The sequence below is a fragment of the Lepus europaeus genome, chromosome 10 (assembly GCF_033115175.1).
Source record: "Lepus europaeus isolate LE1 chromosome 10, mLepTim1.pri, whole genome shotgun sequence".
Classification (NCBI taxonomy): Eukaryota; Metazoa; Chordata; class Mammalia; order Lagomorpha; family Leporidae; genus Lepus; species Lepus europaeus.
The window spans coordinates 66,175,278-66,193,957 of NC_084836.1; the positions used below are offsets into that span (position 1 = coordinate 66,175,278).

At 55.7% G+C, this 18,680-nt stretch overlaps 1 protein-coding gene across 1 annotated transcript in view; it reads right to left on the reverse strand.

The window, feature by feature from the left end:
• The window catches only part of NCKAP1L (NCK associated protein 1 like), a 47,210-nt gene that overhangs the window by 3,023 nt on the left and 25,507 nt on the right, over positions 1-18,680 (reverse strand). The window contains exons 19-30 of the mRNA XM_062202153.1: positions 16,647-16,792; positions 16,248-16,379; positions 12,341-12,559; positions 11,231-11,361; positions 8,352-8,449; positions 8,074-8,167; positions 7,897-7,979; positions 7,614-7,694; positions 4,306-4,399; positions 3,604-3,720; positions 3,177-3,286; positions 1,045-1,134 (exon numbers count right to left, since the gene is read on the reverse strand). Coding sequence (XP_062058137.1) covers positions 1,045-1,134; positions 3,177-3,286; positions 3,604-3,720; positions 4,306-4,399; positions 7,614-7,694; positions 7,897-7,979; positions 8,074-8,167; positions 8,352-8,449; positions 11,231-11,361; positions 12,341-12,559; positions 16,248-16,379; positions 16,647-16,792 — 1,395 coding nt within the window. The remainder of the gene's footprint in view (positions 1-1,044; positions 1,135-3,176; positions 3,287-3,603; positions 3,721-4,305; positions 4,400-7,613; positions 7,695-7,896; positions 7,980-8,073; positions 8,168-8,351; positions 8,450-11,230; positions 11,362-12,340; positions 12,560-16,247; positions 16,380-16,646; positions 16,793-18,680) is intronic.

Below are 18,680 nucleotides of genomic sequence, written 5' to 3' on the forward strand. Positions count from 1 at the left end.
GCTACAGCCACCTCCTGGACAGGAAGTTACCGCCAAAGCCACTTACTGGACAGGAAGTTACCGCCAAAGCCACCTCCTGGACAGGAAGTTACCGCCGTAGCCACCTCCTGGACAGGAAGTTACCGCCAAAGCCACCTCCTGGACAGGAAGCTACCGCTACAGCCACCTCCTGGACAGGAAGTTACCGCTGTAGCCACCTCCTGGACAGGAAGTTACTGCTGTAGCCACCTACTACAGGAAGTTACCGCTACAGCCACCTCCTGGACAGGAAGTTACCGCCAAAGCCTCTTACTGGACAGGAAGTTACCGCTGTAGCCACCTCCTGGACAGGAAGTTACCGCCAAAGCCACCTCCTGGACAGGAAGTTACCGCTACAGCCACCTCCTGGACAGGAAGTTACCGCCAAAGCCTCTTACTGGACAGGAAGTTACCGCCAAAGCCACCTCCTGGACAGGAAGTTACCGCCAAAGCCACTTACTGGACAGGAAGTTACCACTACAGCCACCTACTGGACAGGAAGTTACCGCCAAAGCCACCTACTGGACAGGAAGTTACCGCTACAGCCACCTACTGGACAGGAAGCTACCACCAAAGCCACCTCCTGGACAGGAAGCTACTGCCAAAGCCACCTACTGGACAGGAAGTTACCGCTAAAGCTACCTACTGGACAGGAAGTTACCGCCAAAGCCACCTCCTGGACAGGAAGTTACCGCTAAAGCCTCATACTGGACAGGAAGTTGTTCACTAAAGGTACACACTGGACAGGAAGTTACCGCTAAAGCTACCTACTGGACAGGAAGTTACCACCAAAGCCACCTCCTGGACAGGAAGTTACTGCTAAAGGTCCCAACAGCACTCCCAGGTCGGACTCGGGAGCACTGCGGGAAAAGTGGCGCCCAGGACATGAGGACTAGAGCCAGGGGGTACCAGGTAGCTTTTGTCTGATGACAAAGGCCTGGACCAAGAGACCTGAAAGAGGACTCCCCCCACCCGGCCCCGGGGTCCTTCTCCCTCTCCCCCCAGCAGCCTGAACAGGACACATACCAAGCGCATGAGCAGGAAGATGGACTCCCGATTTCTGGTCTTGAGCTTGTCAGTCTCCTGGCCCAGCTGCAAGAGGCTGACAGACGCCACCTGGAAGGGAAGGCTTTGTAAAGCAGCAAATTTTTATAGAGGTCACCATAGGACATCCTCGGGCTGCAGGAAGTGAGGAAAAGATCAAGGCGGAGAGTTAAGAAGCCCCAGCAGTATTGGTGGGGGAAAAGCGGCAGGTCCCGGAGGCTACTGAGACACACAGGTGCCTGGAGAGCAGCCCGGAGCCTGTGGGTCCCCTCCCAGTGCAGCCACTAGCGCGGGGGGGGGGGGGGGGGGGGTTTGCAAGGGGCAAAGAGGAGGCCTAGAACAAAGGCAGGTGAGGCTGTCTTCTGCCCGGAGATTAATCCCAGGCGGCCTCCAGACACCACGTCTGGGCTGTTTGCGGGCCTCTGATTCAGAGCGGAGCCCTTAGTATTCTCCTCCTGTCAGCTCCCCAGCGGCTGTCATCTCCCTTCACCTCCCGGCCCCAGCAGATCAAAGAGAGAGGAAGAAATCTGATTCATGTATGCCAGCCCCAGGTTACCTGCATTTAGCAAACAAACAGGATAAGAGGGAGGCTGCAGGGGGCTGGGGTGGGGAGGAGTTGCCTTCTTTCTCACCCCGTCTTCAAGATCGAGATCTGATGTGAATCGGTTGTAAATCTAAGAGGCCCAGAGCCCCTTCTGTCGAGTTGGTTGTCCCAGCTTAAACAGAGCCCCTCTAACTGGGGCGACAGGCCCTGCCGTGGATTTCTCAAGACAAGGAAATGATTCCAGAGAGCTCGGTATGATTTACTACTGTGTTCCTCCCGGAGAGAGACAAATGAGGCCCTAGTTCTTAAATCAGGACCACGCTTTGCAAAAGCATAAGCTCCTATTAACTGAGAACGCGCCGGCAGGCAGTGGGTAATGGACCATGTATCCAAAGTGTGTGGCTGGGACGCCTCCGTGGAGGATTCGGGACGAAAAACTCTAGGGCCTCTTTCAACAATAGCAAGAGGTTATTTATTGTGTTTTTCCGGAGGCAAAACGAAGATCAATGGTGATAGTTATAAGGAGTCAACGTTGGCTACAAAATAAAAACATTTTTCAGCAATTTTTTCAAACATAACTTGCAGCAGCAATGACTGCCTGGCTGCAAACTGTGGGCCCTAGAAACCTGGACCAGCGGTTCTCCGAGTGAGACCCCAAGACCACAGCCTCATCACCTGGGAACCTGCCTGAAATGCAGATTTGCCGGAAATGCAGGTTTGCCAGCCCCACCCTCATTCGCAGAATCTGGAAGCCTCCAGGTGATTCTGATGGACAGTCAAATCTGAGAACCGACCCTGTCCACTCTCCGGAAGACCCGGGTGAGAAACACAGAGGCCGGCACTCACCCCCGTGTGCTCTGATTCAGCGGGTCCAGGCTAAAGTTCAGACAAGGTACACACCCCACCTGGATTCATTTACTCTCCCTAAATTTACAAATGAGAAGGCACCCGGAGTTTGAGGCCACACTGCCTAGTTAGGCAGATCCAGAACCAGAACTCAGAGCTTCTGACGCTGTGTGCAACCACCTTGCCGGATGTTCAAGTGGCAGCGGAAACACTGGTTATTAGGGGAATCAGAGAAACACCCGCCTTGCACAGAGCAGCCACTCGCCCTGTTATATATTAATGTTAGCCATCGCAAAACACACCGGACACAGGAGTAAGGGAAAGGGTTTATTGGGAACACCCTACAGACCGGAGTGAAGGGGCGGTGAAGGGAAAAGAGAGAGAGTATAAGAGAGAGAGACAGAGAGGAGGGAGAAGAGAGACCAGAGGAGGAGACTAGAAAGCAGAACCCAGAGAGCGCAGGAGAGAAAGGCCAAGAGAGCACGTGTTCAGGAACAGGCCCTTTTAAAACTTCGCCTGAGGGTGGGCAGGGAAGCAGGAGCAGCAAATCCCATTAGGATGGGGGTGGAGCCTGGCTCAGGTAGCTGGGCAATGCAGCCACCTGGCTAAAACTGCCCCAGTTTCCTAACACGCGCTTCGCTGAGCGCAGTGGGGCTTAGACCCAACAGCCTGATCCCTGCTGACCCTGTGTGGATGGAAGCCAGGCCCCCCGCAGCCCACTCACCACCAGGAATTCCTTGAGGTGAGTCTCGATGTTCTTGTTGTAGAGCGTGAAGAGGGCAGCGGACACCTGGATGATGGCTTTGGTCAAGCAATGGATGTTGTTGTTGTAACCTGGGGGCAGGGGACAAGAGGAAGGGACAGTGTGAGTCTCCCGCCACTGAAACCAAACAGGAAGTGGCCATTTTTTCCAGGCTGGACCACCACCTCTAGGTGGCATCAAAAGACTAAAGGCCTTTGGGGTCAAGGGGGGGCTATTTCCACAAGGGTTTATTAGAAGGGGATTTTTTTTTTTAGCCTAGTTCACTGTGCAGTGCTTTTGGAAGTAGAACTTCATCTCTGGGTCAGAAGTCTGTATTTTCCAGGAAAGCATTTCAGTTCAGCTCTCGACCCCCAGACATGGGCCTGGGCCGGACCTGGCCCGTACTCACCGTCCTTCTCAATGCTGTAGAAGGAAGAGGGGTCGGTGGCGAGGAGCGGGAGGGAGACGGCAAGGAAGACCAGGAGCAGGCAGGCCACCTTGTACTCCTCCTCAGGGGATGTGCTGTCTGGGGAGGGCAGAGGGAGGGGAAGGTCAGCGAGCAGGAGTTGTCTCCTACGGGCTCACAGAACCACTGTGAGGACCACATGGGAAAATACCGGTGAACACACTGCATACACTGGCAAGTGACCATCGCTGGACGGGGTGGGACAAGCAGCCACTGACGGCAAAGGGTCCGTCCTGGAGAGAACCCACAGACAGCAGAGGCACCTGCCAGCCTCCTGATGGGCGGAGAGGCAGGAAGAGAAGACTCACCAACAGGGAAGGGCGGGGTGATGGATGGGCTGGATGCCAGCCCCTAGGCTCCACCCTGTGCAGACTACGAATGGGCCAATCCGCAGGAATGCGTAATGGCAAACGGAAGAGACGAGCGGAAGGCTGGGAGGAAGTGGACACGAGAAAGAGAGTGCATGGGAGGGGACAGCACAGGACGGCTGTGAGAAACTGAGATGCTTCACCACACAACCCAGCACGACACCCCATGCTGTCTTGCACGGTTCTCTCATGCAAACACAGGCTCCTCTGATGCCAACACCTCCCCGTCCTCAACCCTTGTTGAGGACGTCCCTGCTCCCCCCGACCCCAATCTCACCAGCTTTCAGATTGGCAATGGCAGCCACCAAGGCTGGGTCAATGTCACAGCCCACACCTGCAGCAGATGCCAGCTCAAAAACACTCAGGGTCACCTGGCAGGAAGAAAAATGAGAGTCTGGAGAGGATTCCAGAGAGAAGGCCTTGGCAGAAGCGACGAGAAGCCGGGATTCCTGGGCCACAGGCTTTAAACTTCTGGAATAGTATCTTTTTTTTTTTTTAAGATTTATTTATTTACTACAAAGGCAGAGTTACAGAGAAGCAAAGACAAGAGGGAGAGATCTTCCATCGCTGGTTCACTCCCCAAATAGCCACAATGGCCAGAGCTGGGCTGATCCAAAGCTAGGAGCCAGGAGCTTCTTCTGGGTCTCCCACGTGGGTGCAGGGACCCAAGGACTTGGGCCATCTTCTACTACTTTCCCAGGCAGGCCACAGCAGGGAGCTGGATCAGAAGTGGAGCAGCCAGAACTTGAACCAGTGCCTATATGGGATGCCAGCACAGTAGGAGACAGCTTTACCGGCTACACCACAGGGCTAGCTCCTATCCTCTTTTTAAGAGCTTCCTTTCATAGCTCTCCCTAGTCTACAGGGAGAAAAAAAGAGCCCAAATGCTTCAGCGTGGAATTCAGGATGCTCCACAGTATAAACTTCCTTGTTCAACCTTATTTTCCCAAAGGCTTCCCCTGCCGTTGCAGCCAGCGTCATCTGTTCACTTCCTCTCTTGCCTCCGTGCTCTGGTTCACATCTTCCTCCTCCTATCCCATCCCTTTCTCTCCTCTGTGTCTCTTCTCTTATGTCTAAGTGATGCTTAGTCATAACTAAGACTTCACCTCCTCTGTGGAGCCCTCCCTGATTTCCTGGTTCAAACCTATCTCTCCCTCCTTAAAGCGGAACGCTGACTTAGCATCAGACGCACACAGTCTGTATACAGTTATCTTTTTAGGTAGGAGGTGAGACTCCTGGCTTAGCTCACCCAGGGGAAGGCATAAAAGGGCTTTGGAGTGAGACAAATCCGGGGTTCCAGTCCTAGCAACACCACTTAGTCACTGTGTGATTTTGGCCAAAAATCACTTAATTCCTTGAGCCCCAGTTTTCTCATCTTAAAACTGGGTGATAATAATGCTCACCTCACCATGAGCCACATGCATAAAGCATTGATCTTCAGTGGCTAAAGTGCAAACGACCCGCCTTTATTGCCTCTCCCTTTACCTTTCTTTCCTTGACGATGTCCTGTTTAATTTGCGAGCTGGGGAAACCCTGAGACAGACAGACAGACAGACAGAGCCCTCTTCCGCGAGCCACTCCCCAGATGCCTACTCCACACCTGCACTGAAACTTTTCCTTGATCTCGAAAGCAGGGACTCTGCACTTCCCCTTGTGCGCTGCAGTGTTTGGCCCCGGAGTCCCTCCTTGTCCTTAGAACCAGGCTCTCAGCCATAGCCGCAAACCACCACTCCCACCCCAAGCCCTGGGAGCCCTTTGGATGCTGACCACAAGTTGAATTTGACGGTTCTGAGAAAACAAAGAGAAGGGTCCCAGCACCAGACCGCTACGTGTTTTCCACAGACACAACCCACGCACTCACAGAAGCCACACTCTCGCCTCCTCCAGCTCTGCCCCTTAACAAGCCCCCTCCTGCCCTGGAAGTGGCCACTGCTTGTGGCAACCTCCACCTAGGAGACCGTGTGGCTTCCTGGAGGAAGAAGCAGATGATGGAGGAGTCTCATGTTCTGTTCTCCCAATCTTCCCGCCCCGCCGAGGCACCGGCAAGCTCTCTCTCTGACGGACAGGCTGTCCCCCTCTCTCTGTCTCCCCTGCTTGTTTGTACAGGCATGCGGAGCCTAAAGCAGCCCAGGACATATCAGCTGGCTGAGCTCCTGCTGCGCCGGGGCATTTGGCCCTGGCAGGAGGGCAGGCTCTGCATAAGCCAGCTGTGTGGATGGTACTGCCCTCACTGCCCCCACGGCCACTTGGCCCCTGTGTGGTTCCTGGCAGGTGCAGGGAAGTGGCTTCACTCTTCCGATCTCAAGGTGAGGACGTTTTTCTTAACCTGGAACTTTACTCCTCTGGCTCAGCAAGGTACCCTTTATCACAGCCCTCTCTCTGTTAAAGGAGGCCATCTGCATGGGGCAGGGGCGGGGGGGGGGGGGAGGGGGGTGCGGTATTCCCAGGCTTTGGCTGTTTCCTGTGCAACACACTCGTTTGCTGCAGGGCACTCAAAAGACAAGGAGGGGGCCAGCGCTGTGGTATAGTGGGTAAAGCTGCCGCCTGCAGTGCCGGCATCCCATATGAGCGCTGGTTTGAGTCCCAGCTGTTCTACTTCTGACCCAGCTCTCTGCTATGGCCTGAGAAAGCAGTAGAAGATGATCCAAGTCCTTGGGCCCCTGCACCCATGTGGGACACCCAGAGGAAGCTCCTGGATCCTGGCTTTGGATCGGCACAGCTCTGGCTGTAGCAACCATTTGGGGAGTGAACCAGCGGATGGAAGATCTCTCTCTCTCTCTCTCTCTCTCTCTCTCTCTCTCCCCCTGTGCCTCTGCCTCTCTGTAATTCTGCCTTTCAAATAAATAAATAAGTCTTAAAGAAAAAGAAGACAAGGTCGGGAAGGGTGGGGCGTGACTGCGTGCTCGGGTAGGCTTTGCCTCCTGTAGCAATGGGGCATGCGAGTAGGTGGTACTGACACAGAGGAGCCAGAAAGGTTAAGAATTGGGAGGACGCAAAGGCCAGGAAAGAAAGGAGACTCTGAAGGCAGGCTGGGGATGGGGAAGAAGGGATAAGTCTTCCCCAGCAAATACCAGGCTCCTGCCTGAGACGCCAGCAGCGTCTCCCACCCTCTTGGCCCTGGTGTCCCTGCAGTGCCCCTCTCTCTCTGCAGGAAGATCCGCCCAAGCAGTTCTGCGATTCAAACCCTGGCTTGGCACAGCACAGCGCATCCCAGGCTGGAGTGCCCCAGGCTTGAGTCGAGCGAACCTCCTGCTAACGCGCACCCTGGGCGTGCAGCACCTGAGGGCTCAGGCACTTGGGTTCCTGCCACCTCCATGGGAGACCTGGAAGGAGCTCCTGGGTCACAGCCTTGGCCTGCCCCAGCCCTGCCCCACCTGTTGCCAGCATTTGGGGTGGGGGGTGGTTAAACCAGTGAATGGGAGCTCTCTGCCTCTGTCAAAGAAATAAATAAAACTCACGAAGCCCAGCTCCACCGCCCAGCACATCCTCCAGCGCCCTCCTCCCTCACAGGCCCTCATCTCTCGCTTCCCACCAGCAGAGCGTCCCAACCCCACTCCCCCACGTTCCCCCCCACCCCACACACACCTTGATGTCTGTGTCTGGAGTGACGAACTCCTTTAAGCACTCGATGGGCCCCATAAGGAACGGGCAGTGGGAGGAGAAGACCTGGAGGAAGGAGAAGAGACATCCAGGACAGCGGCCGGGGCCTTCGAAACCAGCTGAGGCTTAACCCAGGTCCCCAAGCCATGGCCTCTCCCATGCCTCTGCGGGCTCCCCAAACTTCCCCATCCCCAGGCTCCTCGCAGGACCCCTTCGAGACTAAGCCACATCTCAGGGTTGGCTGGCCCCTGCCACGCCCCCCCCTCACCTCCCGAAGTCCTTCCTGGGCCATGGCCCTGAAACTGAGAATCACCCCGATGATTGTCATGCGCTTCAACACGTTCTCAGCGCCTAGGACAAAGGGGACAAGGGCACACGGCGGCCGTGGCGGTGGAACCCCTTCAGGCCCAGCCTGTCCCCCCGTCCCACCCTGCCCTCCCCTTACCCATCAGCTGGGGCAGCAGGGAAGCCAGCAGGCCTGGCTTGCTGAAGTTGGATCTGATCTGCACAAGCACATCCATGTTTTCCACCACCAGCTTCTGCAGCCCGGGAGCACGGAGATGTGAGGCGGGGAGGGACCAACGCCTCTGCCACCCGCCCGCCCGCCTGCTGTCTCCCTCCACCCCAGCCCAGCCTCCCGCCCCTCTCCCCCACCCCCAGGGAGGGTCATCATCCTCGTCATCCCTCTCCCCGGGACAGAGGGGGGGCTGGTTTCCACAGTACCTTCAGCTCCACGATCTGAGAAGTCACGTGCCACATCAAGTTTTCACTCAGGAACTTCATGCCATAGGGGCCCAGGAGCTCAGCCAAGGCCCGCATCTCTGCAACAGAGTTACAGAGGCCCAGCTGGGACTCAGAGAGCCCTGGGCAGCTCCGGGGGCGGGGAGCTGGATGGAGAGCACGCCGCCCAGCAAGCAGAGCAGGAGGGGAGTCGCCCAACACCCTGCACGCAGGTGGCAGGTGGCAGGTGTCTGGTCCCCAGCCGTGGACCATCTGCCTCCTCCCTCCCTGCACACACCTACCACACACAGTAAGCATTTACTCTCTTTCATGCAGCTCTGCTCTCCCAAGTCCTGTCAGGGTTTTCCACCTGCTGTACCCACTCTGTGAGATGTGAAACCCCCCAACAAGTCATCGAGCTTCTCTTTGTCAAGTGAAGAACTTACTATCTGTCATGAAAACCTGACAGGGGGCCGGCGCTGTGGCTCAGCAGGGAAAGCCACCTTCTGCAGTGCCGGCATCCCATATGGGCGCTGCACTTCCGATCCAGCTCCCTGCTAAGGTGCCTGGGAAAGCAGCAGAGGATGGCCCAAGTCCTCGGGCCCCTACAGACACATAGGAGGCCCAGAAGAAGCTCCTGGCTCCTGGCTTTGGCTTGGCCTAACCCTGGTTGTTGCAGAGTGAACCAGCAGATAGGAGATCTCTCTCCTCCCTCTCCCTCTCTCTGCTTCTCTCTCTCTCTCTCTCTGCTTCTCTCTCTGTATCTCTGCCTTTCAAATAAACAAATCAATCTCTTTAAAAAAAGAAAGAAAACCTGATAACGTTGACGTGCGTGCAGATAAGATACCACATTATAAAACCATCTGAGACTATAAAGATATATATATATATATATATATATATATATATATATGGGGGCCGGCGTGGTGGGTAAGACCATGGCCTGCAGTGCCAGCATCCCATATGGGCGCCAGTTCGAGTCCCGGCTGCTCCACTTCCAATCCAGCTCTCTGCTGTAGCCTGGGAAAGCAGCAGAAGATGACCCAAGTGCTTGGGTCCCTGCACCCATGTGGGAGACCCGGAAGAAGCTCCCGGCTTCTGGTTTCGGATAGGCACAGCTCTGGCTGTAGCAGCCATTTAGGGAAAAGGAACCAGAGATGGAGGGCCTCTCTCTTTCTCTACCTCTCCTTCTCTCTGTGTGTAGCTCTGACTTTCAAATAAATAAAAATAAATCTTTTAAAAAAAGATAATCTGAACAATGGATGCTTATTAGGAGATTGATTGACAGCTGTCTTGGGCCCATGGCACAGGCACTGTCATGGTGGTTTTGCAGCGCGGGCCCAAGTTCACGGAACCACATCCAGAGCTACAGCCTGACACGGTGCGACGTCCTGCTGGCCCTGATGTGTTGGCAAACACAACTGCTTCCCAGCCTGAGCCAGAGCTTGGCCCACGTAGCTCCCTCCACGGCCCTGACTTATGCCTCCCTGCCCGAGTTTTCCTCTCTTCCTTCATGATTGGCACATGTTCCCCAAAGCGTCTAAACCCTTCCTCCATCCAGTCTGCCCCAGTGCCTTCTCCCTCCTCCGCGTGGCCTGCTCTGGCCCTTTGTGACTTAGATGAAGCCCTCCCAGAGAAGTCCCACGTCAGGAGCACCAGCGGCCAGTTCAGACAGGAAGCAGAGCTATGATCTCTGGCCACGGGCCATCCCAGCAGGGAAAGCCATGAAAGACCAGAGGCAACATCAACAAGTCAGTGCTGGAAGAAAGACAGGCTAGATAGCGTGAATAACCGAGTTCAGACAGAAAAGGAAGTCGGGGCTCCACGCCCGGGTCTTTGAAGGTGGGACCAGTTGTTCTCCACCCGCACGGACGGCGGAAGAAGCGGAACTGGCCGCCGCCGCTGATGGACAGCCGTGTCCAGAGGAGACAGCGGACATTTTTAGAGTCACCTATTTACAACAGGAAGCGCCGAGCTGGGAACTATAAAAGGATCTCTCAGCTGGCCAGCTCATTCGGTGCAAACGCGGCCGAGAGAGGGGACGAGGGGCTGAAAGGCCCCACTCCGGGGCTGATCGGCCAGACCTCTGTACTCTGGTCTCCTCTTCCCCCCTAGGGCATCCTTCTCTTCCCATCTATCTATTTTTGCAATAGCATTGCCCCATCACCATGGCAACCCAGGGAAATTGGGGTGGGGGTGGGCGAAGGGGAATGAGCATCACCTCCTGCTGCTTGTCACTTGTCAGCGAGACCTAGAGTTGCTTTTGGAGGCTGCCTAGAGTTTGCGGGTGGAGGGGGGGGGGGGGGGCGGCCAGCTGAAGCCTCCGGCAGGCAGGGAGCAGGGTGGGGAGGACTGTGAGGAGGCCCAGCTGGACAGCGGGACTGTCACCGGAACACCTGCCTGTCCAGATGCCACACGGGACCTGTGACTTGTGTGCAGGGGAGAAGGACGAGGAGGGAGCAGGACAGTCCGTACGGCTCGGCTCCTTACCCCGCCATCGTCAAGGGCAAAGGCCCCACAGCCCATTGCTAAGAAGGATGGCGCCGTGACATCAGAGCCCTGGGGAGGAAGCCCCAAGCACAGAGCCAAGTCCTCCTCTTTCCACTCGTCCTCTGCCCTCTCCATTCGTCTTCATGCTGGTGGAGAGCAACCATGTGTCCGTCCCTGCCTGACTCCTAAAACCCCCTTGGTTTCCCCCTCTCCGCCCAGTTCTGGGCCTTGCTCTCTCCCTGCTCAGGCCCTGCAGGTGGAGTCCGGCAGAGACGCCCAGGTGAGCAGAGAGTGGGCCCCGGCAACAGCAGAATTCACAGGGGCTTCCGCGGCCCTGGGTGGAGGAGAAAGGCTCAGCTCGTGGGCAGGGTGGGGCCGGGCCCTGGACTCACCAGAGATGTCGGAGTACTCCTCGGCGCTGAAGCTCTGCTCCCCCTCTCGGGGGAGGCTGACGAAGGCCTGCATGGCGGGGCACAGGAGGATGGTCCCGCTGCTCGCCTGCCTCAGCAGACTTTCCAGGTACCTGCAGCGAGAGCCAGGAAGCACAGGAGAGACACATCCATGAGGCTCGGGAAGCGGAACCTGCCGGACGCTGGGGCGGGGACGAGGGTGGCAGAGGAGACCCGGGCCGCTTGTCCCCCCAGTCCACCTGTGCTCTTTTCCCACAGCTGCTCTCCCCTGTCCTCGCTTTGCTGGGCAGGGAAAAAATTCCTACTGAGAATGAGAATGTTGGGCTGAGAACATCCTGGATGGCAGTGTCCAGCCCGACCTCCGTGGGCGCTGCGGTCATCCGGCCTCCAAATCTTCCCTCGAGCACGGAGGGGCTGAGCCCCAGCCGCCGGCAGCAGACAGGCCTGACCGACCCCTGCCTCTTACCCAGCCACTAGCCAGCAGTGTGTGCCTACAGACATCACAAGCTAGCCACCGGTGGGGCCAAACCCACCCATCCAACATGGGCTTTTTTTTTTTCCTTTTCAATTAAATTAGTGATCAAAAGTTTGACACAGATTTTTACATGGCAAAAGTCAGGATTTAGTGGGGCAGCAAGCAGGTGCAGCTAAGAGGTGGTCGTCTCCTTTAGAGGGTGTCCCCTCTCTGACTCCTCAAAGTCCCCACCTGGCCCAGGCCACCCATTTACCTCAGCTGCCCGGCCCCTGTTGGCATTTGTCTATTTGCAAACTTTCTGTCCCCTTCCCCAGAGAGTTTTTCTCTGCCACCTGGATCCTGCTGGGCTGATATTGGATTAAGAGCGCCACCCAGTGGCTTGAGGCAGTACGAATCCAGTTACTTTCCATTCCTTAAAATCTCAAGAGAAAGGGGGCTGATTCCCACCTTCAATTTGGGAAAGGGGGCCCTCTTCCCTATGAAGAACAATCTATTCAGTCTGAGCCGGTCACCTCTGAGCATGAAGGGGTAGCGATCGGGAGAGCCGCAGGCAGCAACAAGCCTCCCTGGCTGGGGCCCTGGGCATGGTGTGCAGGGAAAGCAGGCGCTGCACTGACCAGTTGGTGTAGAGAGTGGTGATGGTCTGGTCTCCACTTGAGTCCAGCGGCTGCGTCTGCTGCAGGAGGGCATTGCGGATGATTCTGGAGGCGTCCGCACCCACAAACTGGGCCAGCGACTGGATGAAACCGATGTACGCTTTCACTCCTGCCAGGAGTTCAGACGGCCTTACGATTTCCTGCGTGCTGGCGTTGTAGCCAGCCAGCCACACGATGGCTCTGGGTGATAGAAATCATCGTTCCAATCACAATGGGAAACACAGCAACAATTACTGAGGGTATACCATGTTCTGGATCCTGTGCTATGGTTTTACTGCATGTATTATCTCATTTAAACCTTATAGCAGGGCCCAGCGCTGTGGCGTAGTGGGTTAAAGCCCTGGCCTGAAGCACCAGCATCCCATATGGGCGCCGGTTCTAGTCCCAGCTTCTCCTCTTCCGATCCAGCTCTCTGCTATGACCTGGAAAAGCAGTAGAAGATGGCCTAAGTCCTTGGGCCCCTGCACCTACATGGGAGACCCAGAAGAAGCTTCTGGCTCCTGGCTTTGGATCGGCACACCTCCAGCCGTGGCGGCCACCTGGGGAGTAAACCAGCAGATGGAAGACCTCTCTCTCTCTCTGTAACTCTTTCAAATAAATAAAATAAATATTTTAAATAAATAAATAAACCTTATAGCAACTCAACAAGGTGGGGTTGGGTTCCCATTTTATGGATGAGTAAACTGAGACACAGAGATAGCACAGCACTTGCTGAAGGCTGTACAGCTGGCTAGTGGCCGGGCTGGGCCTCGAATCCAATAACATTTGATTTCTCACCACGCTAGCCTCCTGCCTTCTCTGAAGAAATCAGGTTGAGTGGTAGCACGGGATCCCAGATTCCACCCAACACTGCCTGCCTTCTCGGAATCGGCGTTCACCTTTCTCCGCAGAAAGAAGCCATTCCAACTACCCGCAAAGCTGGGAAACAGGGCAGACGTGGCGGCTCGGCAGGTTAACCTGCTACTGGGGACGCCCACACCCCACATCAGAGAGCCTGGGGTCAACTTCCGCCTCCGCTTCTGCTCCGGCTTCCTGCTGAGGCACACTGGGAGGCAGCAGGTGATGGCTCAAGGACCTGGATCCCTGCCACCTACATGGGAGGCCCAGATGGAGTCCCTGGCTCCCGGCTTCTGCCTGGTGCAGCTCCAGCGGCCCCAGGCATCTGGGGAGTGAACCAGCAGATGGAAGATCTGTGTGTGTGCGTGCACAAATAAGTAAATAAATAAGAAATAAAATAAATAAAGCCTAAAATTAAATAAAAAATAAATGTTTCAAATAATAAATAAAATTAAATAAATAAATAAAATTAATGTTTTTAAAGATGGAAGCCATGAAAAAAAAAAGGCCGGCGCGTGGCTCAACAGGTTAATCCTCTGCCTAGCGGTGCTGGCACACCGGGTTCTAGTCCCAGTCAGGGCGCCGGATTCTGTCCTGGTTGCCCCTCTTCCAGGCCAGCTCTCTGCTGTGGCCCGGGAGTGCAGTGGAGGATGGCCCAAGTGCTTGGGCCCTGCACCCGCATGGGAGACCAGGAGAAGCACCTGGCTCTTGCCTTCGGATCAGCGCGGTGCGCAGCCGCGGCGGCCATTGGAGGGTGAACCAACGGCAAAAAGGAAGACCTTTCTCTCTGTCTCTCTCTCTCTCTCTCACTGTCCACTCTGCCTGTCAGATAAAAAAAAAAAAAAAAAAGGAAGCCATGCCTGGAAATCCTTGGAAGTTGTATGTGGTCTCTAGGCTATGGGAGAGCAGGGTTGGCCAGCTCGCAGCTATAGCCAATCTTGTCCACTATGCTGTGTAGGAGCACCAGAAAGACCTCACCCCACTAAATGCCCAGCTCCTTGGGGCCAGCACCATGGCACAGTAGGTTAATCCTCTGCCTACGGCGCCGCCATCCCATATGGGCGCCAGTTCGTGTCCCGGCTGCTCCTCTTCCGACCCAGCTCTCTGCTATGGCCTGGGAAAGCAGTAGAAGATGGCCCGAGTCCTTGGGCCCCTGCACCCACGTGGGAGATCTGGAAGAAGCTCCTGGCTCCTGGCTTCAGATCGGCACAGCTCCAACCATTGCAGCCATTTGGGGAATTAACCAACGGAAGAAAGACCCTTCTCTCTGTCTCTCCCTCTTACCCTCTGTAACTCTACCTCTCAAATAAATAAATAAATCTTTTAAAAAAAATTTAAATGCCCAGCTCCTTCCAAAGCACTGTCCCGGAACCCAGGCTCTCACAATGAGAGGGGACGAGAAACGTCACACTTCATGGGCTCCTTCCTCGGGCCACTAATGTTTGGAAGTTCCGGGGTGGGAAGGGAGTCTTTGTGGCAGGGGAGAGGGGAGCGGGAAAGGCCCCTCCCTGCCTCGCGCGGGGACATACTGCAGACAGGCAGACAGAGAGCAAGTCCCATCTGTGCAGTCATTTTCACCAAGCCAGGCCTCGAGGCCAGTCTTCGGACGTAGACGGGGGCATGGTATCAGGGAAGCAAGCGGCAGAGACCCTCGGAGAAAACCAGGATACGCTGGCCGGGGTGCTCCGGGCGCCGGCGGCCTCTGCCCGCTTCCGAAGGTTTGCTTTCAGGCAGCTACGCAGCGCTCCCCTTCCAGACGTCCTGAGACGCTCCATCCGTGCAGCTAGCGAGTGCATGGAAACCTGCTAATGTCACTTCCCCCAAGCCGTAACCTCATTGAAAACTAAATCTGCATCTCCCACAACCCCAGACACGGGCTCTTCACCGGCCTCCGGCATCAGCCCGGCCTCTGCTAATGCAGAGTGAAAATCTGAGTCAACTCGCGTTACAGCTGCGCTCCACACCTGCCACGCCGCCGCAGCTCATCACCACGGAAGCCAAAGCCCTCCTTGTGACACACGAGCACCTACACAGCAAGCCTCTCCCCCGGTCTCTCTGGCCCCCACCCTGTGGCCTTCCCCAGGCTCGCTTTGCCACGGGGACACCCCAGCCGTGTCTACTGCCCTTGCACGTCCTCTCCCCACAGTGCTCCTCCCCCTGGTCACCACGTGCCTGGCCCCTCGGCCCCGTTGGGGCTCCATGCCTGTATGTGTCACCTTCTCCAGCAAGCCCTCCCAAGCTACCCTCCCTAACCCCGTGACACCCCAGCTCCTGCACCGCACCGCCCACCGGCTCCCGAGCTCCCTGCTGGATTTTGCTGCTGAGTGTTTATCACATCCAATCCACCATCCACTGTGTCTTCTAGTTCTGTCTTCTGTTGTTCTGTCTCCCCCGCTAGGAGGGAGGCTTCGTAGGGACGGGGTTTGTGTGTGTGTCGTAGGCTGCTTTATCAACACGCCTGACACAGGGTAGGTGTTCAGTGAGTATTTGCTCCATGAACAAACACATTCCAGCACAGGGCTCCGAGTGCCGATCTCTCATAATTCTTCCCTCTCCAACCCACCCCCTAATTTCTGACTCTGAGGCCTGATGTCAATCAAAGGGGTGTTCCTCCTACTTCTGGGGGCAGTGGAATGAGGAGAAAGTGTAGAGAAGGGAACTTGTTTTACTAAGGTCTCTTATATGTCGGGGTCGTAACACTCACTATTATCTCTAATTCTCCACAGTTCTCAATGGCAGGTCATTCTGTTAGGTGAATACCATATTCCTCACCTTATGGGCAGGATAAATTAGATCATCTGCTCCAGGGTCGGAGCTGGGACGTCAGCACGAGACCCTGCTCACCGGACTAAACCAGTACACGTTAATTCTGGCCACGCATCGTAACTACCCGCAGGGGTCTGGATTCTCTTTGTTTGCTTTTGGTAAGGACACAAGGGACCCAGGCCAGGACAACCACTCCAGCACCTCCTGCGGGAGCCAGCTCCGCCGGCTCCACTCTGCGCCAGCGTGGGCAAGGAGAGAGCGATACCTGTTGAGTCTGGTCTCCAGGTGGCTGCTGAGGTACTCAGCAGGGAAGATGGTGTGTTCGAAGACAGAGAAGCTGTGTACGTGGTTCATGGTCAGTGCCAATTCCGTCAAGGTCAGGTGTAGCTTGTCCATGCTGGAAAGCAGAATGGCCCCAGTTACAGGTCTGGCCCTGCCTGCTAATGTTTGGGAAAGAAGGGTCAGGCCTGTTGAGGGGTCCCTCAAACCCCTTACATCTTCTAGGGGTACTCCACCGGGAACAGTGCCCCCCACCCCACACTGACTTCAAAGGCAAGGTAGAAAAGTCTACCGCCAGTGTTTTCCTACAGCCAGCATCCGCACCACCACTCCCATGGTCCTTTGCTGCTTCACCTTCCCTCGGCCCCCGGCGCCCAGGTCTCACTTGGTGACGATGCTGCGGTTCTTTCGGTGACTCTCGGCGCCCGGCTTGTCCCTCTCGGGCTCCCCTTTCCTGGGGGTCTGCCTCTGCTTCATGGTTTTCTTGTTCTTGGCCTTGCTAATGGTAGTGGCACAGTGCTTGGGGAGAAGCTTCAGAGACAGACGCACATGAGTGGGGGGATGAGGGTGTCACCGGAGCCGCCCAGCAGCCCGTCCAAGAGTTACGAAAGGACCCTCCATTACCGTCGGTCCTTGATCGCTCTGCCTTTCTCTTTAGCCCAGCGTCAAAAATACCCACCCCAGGATGGGCTCAGCCTCTTGCAGGGGTCCCCGGCACCTGGGAGGCCTTTCCTGGTTAAAGGGGAAGCTCTAACAGCTCCGCCGGTGGGGGTGCTTGGTGCCCGGCGAGGTTGCCACCTGGGACCCCAGAGTGGCAGGGTTTCAGTCCCAGCTGCCCCATGTTCCCATTTCCCCATTCCTGCTAGGTGCGCCCCGACAGGCAGCAGGTGAAGTCAGTACCTGGGTCCCTAACACCCAAGTGGGAGACACAGGACCAACTTCCTGGCTCCTGGCTGTTGGGAGAGTAAACCAGCAGATGGCATTTCTCTCTCTCTCTCTCTCTCTCTCGCTGCCTTTCAGATAAATACATCTTTCCACTTCGATTTTATTTGTTATTTTTTGAGAGGACATTTTTAATTTACATTCTAATCCAAGGCTAAACGCTGCACTAAATAAAGACTTCAACAAATGCAAAGACTGTAGGCCAGCAGCGACGCAGACAAGGGCTATAAACAATACGCAAATGAAAAATGTTCACCTTCACTCACGTAAAGTCAATTTGTAAATGGTCACAAAACCATTACAACTACGGCAGTATACAACTTCTATTGACTCATTTGATGAAGATTTAAAACAAAGTTCTTTTCTCTCTCTCTCATCTCTGCCTTTCACATAAACGTTTTCTTTTTTTTAAGATTTTTTTTTTTTATTTGACAGGTAGAGTTATAGACAGTGAGAGAGAGACAGAGAGAAAGGTCTTCCTTCTGTTGGTTCACTCCCCAAATGGCCGCTACGGCTGGTGCTGCGCCAATCTGAAGCCAGGAGCCAGGTGCTTCCTCCTGGTCTCCCCAGGGGAGAGTGCAGGGGCCCAAGCACTCGGGCCATCCTCCACTGCCCTCCCGGGCCACAGCAGAGAGCTGGACTGGAAGAGGAGCAACCGGGTCTAGAACCGGAGCTCATATGGGATGCTGGCGGCGCAGGCAGAGGATTAACCAAGTGAGCCATGGCACTGGCCCCCACATAAACGTTTTCCAAACACATGTAAGAGCAACACTCCGTTGTGCTTTCTAGGGTGTTCCATCCTGGAGAAGGGCTGGGTTTTTTGTGGGTTTTTGTTTGTTTGTTTGTTTGTTTGTTTTTCCAGATGGAACAGCCATCGCACCAGCCTCATTCCTCCACAGCCTACCCATGGTGACAGTCCCCCACACCCCCGCAGCGCCCAGAGACACAGCCCTGTCTTCTCATGGCTTTTTTTTTTTTTTTTTTTTTGGAAAGGCAGAGTGGACAGTGAGAGAGAGAAACAGAGAGAAAGGTCTTCCTTTTCCGTTGGTTCACTCCCCAATGGCCGCTACGGCCGGCGCACTGCAGCCAGCGCACCATCCTGATCCGAAGCCAGGAGCCAAGTGCCTCTCCTGGTCTCCCATGCGGGTGCAGGGCCCAAGCACTTGGGCCATCCTCCACTGCCTTCCCGGGCCACAGCAGAGAACTGGACTGGAAGAGGAGCAACTGGGACAGAACCGGCGCCCCGACCGGGACTAGAACCCGGGGTGCCAGCACCACAGGCGGAAGATTAGCCTATTGAGCCGCGGCACCGGCCATGGCTTTTTTTAATATCAGATTTCCTGCTACTGAGTTCAGACATCAGTCCTGCATGTCCCCTCTTCGCTGTGACACCCCAGTTAGCCAGACAGCATCGGAGACGAGCGCGTGTTCGGGTGTCCCCTGCCAGGTCAGCGCCCGGGATCCCATGCCCTCTGCT